The sequence below is a fragment of the Pongo abelii genome, chromosome 2 (genome assembly GCF_028885655.2).
Source record: "Pongo abelii isolate AG06213 chromosome 2, NHGRI_mPonAbe1-v2.0_pri, whole genome shotgun sequence".
Classification (NCBI taxonomy): Eukaryota; Metazoa; Chordata; class Mammalia; order Primates; family Hominidae; genus Pongo; species Pongo abelii.
In genome coordinates this window covers 181,615,138-181,626,406 of record NC_085928.1, presented here as the reverse complement: position 1 = coordinate 181,626,406, position 11,269 = coordinate 181,615,138, and the positions used below count along the sequence as shown (strand labels likewise).

General features: G+C 36.6%; 1 protein-coding gene and 1 non-coding gene across 8 annotated transcripts in view; one reads left to right on the top strand and one right to left on the bottom strand.

The window, feature by feature from the left end:
- Positions 1 to 11,269, top strand: part of PLD1 (phospholipase D1) — a 210,026-nt gene that overhangs the window by 112,238 nt on the left and 86,519 nt on the right. For all 7 annotated transcript variants that reach the window (XM_002814286.6, XM_002814285.6, XM_054552993.2 and 4 more), the window contains 2 exons: positions 6,457 to 6,567; positions 10,149 to 10,349. In XM_002814286.6, coding sequence (XP_002814332.3) covers positions 6,457 to 6,567; positions 10,149 to 10,349 — 312 coding nt within the window. The remainder of the gene's footprint in view (positions 1 to 6,456; positions 6,568 to 10,148; positions 10,350 to 11,269) is intronic.
- LOC112132925 (small nucleolar RNA U13) lies at positions 5,581 to 5,684 on the bottom strand. Its single transcript, XR_002914626.1, has one exon. It is a non-coding gene; the product is annotated as a small nucleolar RNA U13 (small nucleolar RNA).

Genomic DNA, 11,269 nt, shown 5'->3' with positions numbered 1-11,269 from the left:
CCAGCTTTAAGCAATTCTCCTACCTCAGCCTCCCAAGTAGCTGGGATTACAAGTGCCCACCACCACACCTGGCTATTTTTTTTTTTTTTTTGTATTTTTGTATTTTTAGCAGAGATGGTGTTTCACCATGTTGGCCAGGCTGGTCTTGAACTCCTGACCTCAGGTGATCTGCCCACCTCGGCTTCCCAAAGTGCTGGGATTACAGGCTTGAGCCACCGCTCCCGGCCAACCTTTTTTTATTCTGTCATTAAACATGCTAGCAGAACGTGTGGAGCCTAAATAATTGGGGTTAGCATTTTTCTGTTTCTCATAGCCTTCACTCATTTCTTCTTTCCTGTCCTCTGCATTCGGCTTTTTCTTTCCCCATTCACTTTCCCCTTTTCTTTCTGTATCTTTTCCCCATGCATTTACTTGAGTATTTCTGGGGATATCCACAAATATAGTCAGACCTCACTGCTAATATTGAAAGCAAAAGAAATTGGTAATATTTATTTGAAACACATTCTGCCAAACAACATCATTTTGATTGATAGTCTAGTTTGTTTCATCAATAGAATTCCAGTTACAGAATTGGACATTTTAATTCTGAAAACATTATTCACATATTTATTAAATAATTCATCATATAGTTACTGTCTCCTATGAGCCAGCTTCTACGGTAATCACTAAGAATGCCACCATGAATCAGATTTGAGCCTTGCCAATGGAGAACTTGCTGAGGGACTCATGTCTTGGGCTCAGTCCTAGCCTTACCAGACCACTTTCTACCTATTGAATGGGCAGTAACTTTCTCTATGTTTCTCTCAATGAAATGGCATCTTTTCCATTTTCCCTGAAGATTCTATTTTAGTACATTTTTCCAGCCTTGCGTAGCAATCTGTACTAATACTAGTAAATTTTTGCTTGTAATATTTAATCAACACCTCACTGTTTTAGGTTTCAATCAATATGTATTTATTGAATGTTTTCTATGTGCAGGGCATTTGGCTAATCATATGAGGATGTACATAAATAAAAGCCATGATTCTTAAGTTGAAGGAGCGTATAAAATCTGCAGAAGTGTCAGTTGCTTACAGAAACAATGCCTCCATTTAATGACAAGAGGGAAAGCATTGGGCTTTCCCAATGGAAAAGGTCCAGTTGGGGAGCCCCACACAACATGAAGGATGTGGGGCATTTAGGATGGACAAACATTTTTAAAAGGGAAAGAAGAACTTTCTAGGTGTAGTAAATGTAAACAGCAGTGCCAAACACTTTGTCAGGCACAGTAGGGTGGTTAATCACATCTGAGTGTTAGCATAGCCGGATGGGGGATTAAGCTGGAACTGCTAGTTGCAGCTGGGATGCAGAGGCTTTGTGAGCCACGCTGGTCGTTTGACTTTATGGGAGACAGTGGGGCAGTACTGTGTGGGGCAGTACTGTGCGGGGCAGGGCAGTGTGGGGAAGCAGGGGTGGTCTGATCAAAATGGTGTGTCGGACCCCGTCTCTACTAAAAATACAAAAAATTAACCGGGCATGGTGGCGGGCGCCTGTAGTCCCAGCGACCTGGGAGGCTGAGGTAGGAGAATGGCGTGAACCTGGGAGGCGGAGCTTGCAGTGAGCCGAGATCGGGCCACTGCACTCCAGCCTGGGCAACAGAGCAAGACTCTGTTTCAAAAAAAAAAAAAGATGTGTCGGGAAGGTGACTGATAGTGGAAGAAACTGGGAAGAGCTCTGATTCAGAAAGCTAAAGTTTAGATCACTTGAAGATCCAGTGTCTACAGGATATCTAAGTTAACTTGAGAAAGCTAGTAAATGCCTCAGTAGGGCTCAGGAGGAAGATCCTGCAGGCCTGGCTTCCACCTCTTGTTTGCTGGCATGCGCTTGTTTACTGCCCTCGGCATACCTGTCTGGTTACCTTTTCTGACTCTAGCGTGACTTCTCTTTACTTTTATGGCCTGTGAACCTTGGCGAGGTCCATCGTGAACACCATGGCCAAATAAACGTTGTTGCCTGATAACAGTGCTTCATTTCCATTTCATCCACTTCTTGGAGCTTGTAATTTTTAAACTGTGGCTAGTGATATTTAAAATTTCCTGAAGAAATAGTAATACAATTAAAGATTGATTTCTTGGTGGTACATTTAGCGGAGTTGCTCTTCCTTAGTCTCATTCCACCATATTATTACTTTGTTCATAAATTTTTTAACACTCGGATCACTCCAAATTGGCATTTTATATGCACATAAATACAGCTTCACATAAATAATTTACTTTCTGAAAGCCACACACTAGCTTTGCAAAGTATGAGGTTGAAACATAATATTTGTGTTTTGCATTAACAGGTCCCAGAGGTCCACAAGGTTTATTAAAATGAATGTTTTATTTTCTTCTATCTGATTGTGCAGATTTTCGGAGAGGAATTTAGGAACTGTCTCTGCCTTATAGCCAACCTATGGCAAACATCTCTTATAATGGCTATTTCTTAAGAAAAAATACAATATTTTATGTATCTGATTAATAACCAAGTTGAACTTTTCCTATTTCTTTGGCCTTCTGATCTGCAATGCCATCATTTAAAATAATAAAAGCCAATCTTCAGAGGCAGACTGTTCACAACTCAAAGAAATCAGCATCTCAGGGCTTTCCACAGTTCCGCACTTGCTATGCTAAGAGGTGAGATAAGCTGCATCATACTTATGGCAGCCAAATCCCCACACGCAATTTTGTGTATCTCAACCTTAGAAGCTTGCGATATTTCCTATGAAACTTAGACTAATGGGAGAATTTGTCTTCAGGTTGATTTCTTTTGGTCCTGGATCACAAGGCACAATGTAGAGTTGCAGTCAGTGACCAATAAAAGGGAAAGTTGTCCAGGACTGAGAAATGACAGGAATAATCACATCTCTACACAGAAAATCAAATGAGTCTTATCAAAGTGGTGGGCCACAGTGGCTTGCAGGGAAGGTATCTTCAGCTTCAAAAATGTGCTTCAAACAAAATTGGTGTTTAAAAAAGGCACATGAGCTTTTGTGCTCTTATATCCCAATGCTGCCTACTTTTAAACGGTGAGGAAGTGATTTCTTTATATCCTTTACTTTACATTTTCTTAATGTATTGTATTGGGGAAGTTCTTGGCAAGTGACAAAAACATTAGTGAGCATCCTGGGTTGGGGGGTGTGGTGGGCTAAACTGTCTTCAGGCAGTGGACAAACTTGGCTGCATTTAGAAAATATTTTCCCTATGCTACCTTGAGCAATCAGAGAAAAAGTTGGCTAAGAAACAAAGTCACTGATTTCCACTATAAAAATTTTCTTTTCATTGTCTTCCCATGTATTTTGAATATCTAAAGCTCCTAAAAATTTCTACTGTTTATAGTGTTATGTCTGCTCTACTTGACAAAAAACTAATTAGAAAAGAGGACAGAACTTTCATCTTTTAAAAGTCATGTTTTTTGAAATTTATTCTATGGAAACTGTGGGTCAGCTGAGTTCACCAGAGATAAGAAACACTGCATTGCATAGGCAACTCCAGGCCATCTGTTTTTCTACTTCTCCTATTAATAATTTCCGTCCCTTTCTCTAAGCAAAAAGTAATTTCCCCAAGGGTATTTAAAGGCACTAGGCACTAAAGCATGGGATGTTTTGAAAGAGTATTTTTTAAATTGCAGAATTAACATCATCAGGTTTTTTTTTTTTCCTTTGGCTTTCATTTTGCAGAAATATTTCCCACATTTTGTATAAGCCTGCAATATAACAACCTGGAAAATGCCTTCATCCCCAAGGAATGATTCATTCTCCTTTGCCCTTTATGGCTAGAGTTTATAATAGTCAATACCTTGACCAAAAGAAGAAGAATGCATTGCTTTATTATCACAGGAATCTTGTCACTAATTAACTGTTTATTGTGGCTATAGGTGTAGGTAAATAATTATAAACCACATACAAATGAACTTTCTATATTTAATTGCTTCCTCATTAGTCATTTGTCTTTGAGCTAAAAAGACAAAGTCTCTACCCTATTTCCTTTAGAATTATTTCAATGAGAAAAGACAGCATAGAAGAAAATGTCAGGTATTAATAAATGGAGAGTAGTAATGTAATCCATTAGTGTTAATATCTCTATTATTTCAAAAATCCATTAGTTATGCAGGTAAGTGGAAAACTGTAGGATTCAGGCCAAGTTCCTAATTTGCAACTACTACTCTTCATGAGTAATAATGTCTTAAGCCTAAGAAGCAGAATTTCATCTGCTTAAAATAAATGGGTCATGATGAAGAATGTCAGGTGTAATGTTCTACTATTTAGGTTGAAATTTTGGGTTTTACCCTTTGTATTATATCTTTTAGTGAGAGGCTTTTTTTTTTGTAACCATTATTCAGTGCTGAATTCTAAAATATTCCAATACCAAAAATAGACCTGAACAGTAGAGGAGAAAAATAAAATAATCTTGTAATTTTCCTTTAGAGTCCTTCATCAGTGGTTAATTACAGAGCACTCTCTGGCCAGACCATTAAAATTAATCTGTTCACTTTTTGCCTACACTTTTACTGCTTTACTGAAATATGTATTTATATTCTTGATTGTAATAGTACTTGCATAATTATAATAAGTAATTAGCAAGTGCTAAAAGCCAGCTGTTAACCAGAGAAATAGAATGACATATATATTCTTCCTGAGCCTGCTTTTTTTAGAGCAAGAATGAGTCTTCTCCTACTACTCAAATCTTGTTAATGCACACCGGAATGTAAATCTAGTGTGCACCTCCAGAAATACATACACCTTTAAGATATTACTAACACCATGAAAGATAGAGTGTTAGTATTTTGAAGTGATGTGTTATTATAAGGAATTTAGGGTCCAAAACGTGCTTTTTAGTATTGGCAGAACAATATTACAGAAATGTTTATGTGTTTCGTTTGCTCTAAGATTTTGTATCTTGTGATCTAGAACCTAAAAATATTAACTCCTATGTTATATTAGATTGTATAGCATTACAAAAATTTTTAGTTCTTGTAAAGTAGGTTTGTTCAACCCAGTAAGATATCTTAAAGATTTTTATTCATATTTCCCTTATAAACAATGACTAATCACCATGGAATCTTAATATAAACTGTAACAAAATTTTTTATTATGGTTTATTAAATATACCTGCATCTGTAATATTCTAGAAAGTATTATGGAAAAAGTCTTACCTTTAATCTCTACGATACTAAATGCCAGGTGTCATTTAGATACATAATCCAGTATGTATGCAAAATGTTTCAGAATGCTTTCAGAGCTGCTGGGTGCAAACAATGCAAATTAAAATGGTGCAAACTATACAAAAATAAGGAGGATGCAAGCCTAAAAAGTAAAAAAAGCAATCCACAAGGTGGGGGTGAATAAGCCACAGTTTCCTGGAGGTAATACATTCTGAACTGTACATTGGAGGGGGATCCATGAGTGGGCAAGCAGAAGGAGAGGAGCATTCCAGTAAGGGGCAGTTTAGCCTAGCCTGAAAGCCTGTCACCAACCAGAACTAGAATGGAAAATACCAGTGTTTTTCTATACTATTAGCTATTGGACCTGGTCTTTAGGTTTTTGTTTAAATATTTTTTTCAGATGAGATGGGTAATGTGCAGACAGCATAAGAAGGTTCGAGTGTGGCACATCTCACACTTGTGCGTGAACACACAATCATCATGCTCATGAACTACAAAAGGATTGGACATTGTCTTTTTGATTATTAATATTATTAAATAATTGTATTATTTGTATAGCATGTTAGCATCTACAAGGCACTTTTGATTTAATTTGACTCAATTAAATAGGCCACAGTGGGCTTGTTTATTTTCTTTTAGATCCAAGGTCTAAGGAAGGATGAATCAATTTAATTTGGGTGTCCATTTTATACTAAAGTTTTCAATGTTTTGGATCTTTAATGAGTTATTGATTCTTTCTTGATATGACGAGTTGTAAGAATGGAAGGGAGATAGATTTTTATTTTTAATATTTGTGTCTCAATATACACACTTATGTGTCACTTGCTTGTATTGCCTTTTTCATTAAAATTTTATCTTACTTGTTTATAAAAGAAGTTAGAAAGTACAGTGCAGGCCAGGTGTGGTGGCTCATGCCTGTAATACCAGCACTTTGAGTGGCTGAGGCGGATGGATCACTTGAGGTCAGGAATTTGAGACCAGCCTGGCCAACATGGCGAAATCCTGTCTCTACTAAAAATACAAAAATTAACCAGGCATGGTGGCACGCGCCTGTAATCCCAGCTACTCAGGAGGCTGAGGCATGAGAATTGCTTGAACCTGGGAGGTGGAGGTTGCAGTGAGCCGAGATTGCACCACTGCACTCCAGGCTGGGTGACAGAGTGAGGCTCTGAAAAAAAAAAGAAAGAAAGAAAGTACAATGCAAAGGAAAAAGAAAATGAATTGTAACTTCCCTTCAGAGGTACACATTCCTCCATCTGTTTTCTCCTGTGACAGCAACAAGGGGTGAGGATCTTCATAATGCTCTACAAAGAGGTGGAACTCGCTCTTGGCATCAATAGTGAATACACCAAGAAGACTTTGATGCGTCTACATCCCAACATAAAGGTATTCAGGTTCATCTTGATAACCAATGTTTCTTTATTATTCTATAGGATTTTTTCAGTTATGTTTTGTTCTGGGCAGTAATAATCTATAGAATTCCCAAATGTATATTTGATCAAATAGCATTGTGTCCTCAGAAATAAAGCAAAATACTATACTTTCTTATCTTCCCTACATTGATGGGGGTAAGCAGATCTCACATTTCTGCTTCTCTGACTCTGATCATTGAAAGTGAGAGTTTAGATAAGAACATGCTTCCTGCAGTTGTTTTGATATTCATGAGCTCTATCAAGTTCTCACACTTCTCATTAAGATTATCCTGGAACCTCTTAGATGTGATCTCCCTGTGACATCCCCTGATCACTGATAGCAGCAAAGAGATCTCCTCTAGGATTTAAAATGCCTTAAAAAATCAATGCCACCTAGTATAAAATACTACTAAAGTAAATAAACATGAAAAGCAATTTGAAAAAGTTCTTTGATATTTTGCCAAATACCTAAAACCTATCAATAAATATAACCCAGTCATTGAGGTACATCAAGACATAATGAATTAACAAACCTCCAGCAGGCTTAAAATATGTAACAATTGTATGTTTCACTTGGTTAGAAAAAATGAAAGTGTTTTCTTCCAGAGAATGATTTATTAGGTTGCATAATTTATATATATTATTTATTCATTCACCAAATTTCTGTCAAGTACCCCCTAAAGATGTAATTTTGCAACACCAACAACTGTGAGGAAAGAGCTGTTAAAGGAGCAGAGATTTGTATGTTACTAAAGTTAAACTGCTATAAATACAAATTAGAATGTTACAACTTTAAGATGTTACATTTAACTGCAAAGAAAATAGCAATCAAATATATAGCTATTTAACAAAAAGAAATGAGAAAGGAATTTAAACATGTCACTACAAAAAATCAACCAAACAAAACAAGACAGTAATGCAGGAAATGAGAGACAAAAAAGCTATAAGACATGTAGTAGAAAATAGTAGCAAAATTACAGAAGTATCTTACAAATAATTACTTTAAATGTAAATGTATTGACCCCTCTAATCAAAAAACAGAGATGGGTAGACTGGATTTTAAGAAAACATGATCCAACTATATGGTATCTACAAGAGACTCACTCTAGATGCAAAGACACAAATAGTTTGGAAATGAAAGGATGGAAAGGATATTTCACACAAATAGTAACCAAAAAAGAGCAAGAGTGGCTAAACTAGTATCAGACAAAATAGACTTTAAATAAAAACATGATTACAAGAGACAAAGAAGGACATTATATATTAATAAAAGGTTCAATACAGCAAGATACAAAAATTATACATATTTATGTACCTAATAACAGATCATCAAAATATATGATTGAAAGGAGAAAAAGACAGTCTATGGTAATAGTTGGAGACTTCAACATCTCACTCTCAGTAATGGTTAGAGCAACCAGACAGAAGATAAGTAAGAAAACAGAGGACTTGAACGCACAGTAAACCAACTGGATCCAATGGACATACAGAACATTCTACCTAACAACAGCAGGATACGCATTCTTCTCAAGTGCACATGGGGCATTTTCCAGGACCATCTGTTAGGCCACAAAGTAAGTCCTAATAGATTTTAAAAGGTAGATATACAAACATCTGTCTGACCACAAGATAATGTTAGAAATTAATAACAGAAGGACAGCTAGAAAGTTCACAAATTTGTGGAAATTAAATAACACGCTGTTAAACAGGCAATGATCAAACAAAAATTCACAAGGGAAAGAGAAAATACTTAGAGACAAATGAAAATGAAACAACATACCAAAATTATAGGACACAGAGAAAGCAGTGGAAAGGGGGAAATTTACAGCTATACTTGCAAAAAGAAGAAAGATCTCAAAATAACAACCTAACTTTACAGTTTAAGGGACTAGAAAAAGAAGAACAAACTCAACCTAAAACTACCAGAAGGAAGGAAATAAAGATTGGAGCAGTGAGAAATAAACCAGAGGATAGAAAAATAATACAGAAAATCAATGAAACCAAGTTGGTTTTTTGAAAAGATAAAATCAACAAACCTTTAGCTTGGTGGGCTAAGAAAAAAAAGGACTCAAGTTACTAAAATCAGAAATGAAAGTAGAGACATTACTACCAATTCTACAGAAATAAAAATGATTCTAAGATATTACCGTAAGCAATTCGATAACCTAGAGGAAATGTACAAGTTCCTAGAAATAAGAAACCTACCAAGACTAAATCATGAAGAAATAGAAAACCTAAATAGACCTTTAACTGGTAAGGAGATTGATCAGTAATTAAAAATCTCCCCCAGATGAAAAGCCAAGGACCTGGTGAATTCTGCCAAACATTTAATGAGGAATTACCACCAATCTTTCTCAAGCTTTTTCAAAAATTGAGGAGAAGAGAAGACTCCCTAACTCATTACCCTGATACCACTGAATTGTACACTTAAAAATGGTTAAGATGGTAAATTTTATGTTATGTTTATTTTACTACAATTTTTTAAAAAAGTGTTATTAAGAAAACAGTAAGGCCAGGTATGGTGGCTCACGCGTGTAGTCCCAGCGCTTTGGGAAGCTGAGGTGGGAGGGTGGCTGGAGGCCAAGAGTTCAAAACTAGCATTGGCAACATAACAAGACACCCATATCTACAAAAAACAAAAAGATTAGCCAGGCATGGTGGTACACGCCTATAGTCCCAGCTACTCAGGAGGCTGAGGCAGAAGGATTGTTTGAGCTCAGGAGTTCAAGGCTGCAGTGATCACGCGTCTACGCTCCAGCCTCAGCGAGAGTGAGACTCTGTGAAAGAAAGAAAGAAAGAAAGGAAGGAAGGAAGGAAAGAAGGAAGGAAGGAAGAAAGAAAGAAAGGAAGGAGGAAGGAAGGAAAGAAAGAAAGAGAGAAAGAAAAGGAAGGAAGGAAGGAGAGAGAAAGAAAGAGAGAAAGAGAAAGAAGGAAGGAAAGGAAGGAAGGAAGGAAAAGAAGAAAGTAGTTGCCAAAGCTTTTGTAATCTTTTTACCTAAAGGCAAATGAAAATAAGATAGGTCAGACTGGGATAATTTTGAAAGCAAGAGGATACTAACTTCTCAAGGTACCTTTTAAATAAAGAGCTGCCAAGATATCTATATGCCTATATTCATATGCTTAGTATTTCAATTCAATGACTGACAAAATATCAATATAATTCATTACACATTTTTCCAGAGATAAATAGTAGTTAAATATTTGTAGCTTTTTTTTTTAGTACCAAATTTAACATAATCCTTACAGGGGGAAGGGAACCAGCTTTCAAATTGAGCTGACTGTTTTCTAATGTATCACCAGACCTCAAGCTAAATGGCGGCTGCCCCAAAATATAGTATATGGGCATGGGAGCTTGAAGAGTAAATAGGAGTCTTTTTTTTTCTTTTTTTTTTTTGCTAAATGCTGAGAATAAAATGATTTTCTTTGGTGTATACGCTGTACGGTTTGGTATTTGAATTATAGAAAATGCTTTTCGGGGAGAACACAGACCTATTTCATTATGACAGGAAGGACATTTCAAAAGCATATTATCAGTGGGGATTATTCCCTCTCAAGGTGATGAGACACCCGGATCATGTGTCATCCACCGTCTATTTGTGGGCTCACCATGAGAAGCTCGTCATCATTGACCAATCGGTGGCCTTTGCGGGAGGGATTGACCTGGCCTATGGAAGGTGGGACGACAATGAGCACAGACTCACAGACGTGGGCAGTGTGAAGCGGGTCACTTCAGGACCATCTCTGGGTTCCCTCCCAGTAAGTATATTTAACCTTTATGGAAATGTATAACACGAACATAATTTGTATAAGTTTGTATTAGTAGCATGACTGATTGATTCATTGAATAAGAGATGGTGTCTCCTTGGAGGGGAAAAGAACATTAAGTGAATCATGAGACAGACTTGGTTTCAAATACCAGCCTCCCGACCTAGCTAGCTGTAACTTAGCATTGCTGAGTCTGTTCTTCTCTTGTGAGAAAAGAAAACAGATTCAGTGGAATTTTGGATGTCCCATATTCAGCTTTGTTTTCCATTTAAATTAAGATTTATTTTTTATTCAGAAATAAGATTCATAAACAAGAATGTGGCAGTTGAGATTTAGGTAGTAAAAAGCCTTAAGTATCTGCCACAGTTTTTGGAAAGTTCCTACTTAAAGATATACAAAAACAGGATAGGTCGGTCTGGGGTCATTTAGAGGCAATTTGAGCCAGAAGTGAATAACTTCCCAAAGTGCCTTTTAAATAGAGCTGCCAAAATATCTGTATGTGTATATCAATCTGCTTGCTATTTCAACTAAATGGCTGCCAGAATATGAATACACTTATTAAAAAATTTGATGGGCTTCATCTTATTTACTGCTGGAAAATAGTGGAAAATTTGTGCAAAAATAGAAATTTAGTGCATAGGGAACAGGGAAAATGATTGACAGAGGAAGCCTTGCTTACTTAATGTTTATCAGAGGAAGAAGTTCAGGAGCTCAACACTGAATATAACCCATGTAGTTGTATTGGAGATTAAAAGTTTAATTGGAGTGAAATTTCAAGAATTTGGCCTACTGAAAGAAGAACCATAGCAGAACTCCTCATATTCCTTTGGTAGTTTTTAAACAGTTCACAAAAATCCACCACTACCCTGTGGCTGACCTCAGACATTATTGCATGTCTGTTATAGAACCTC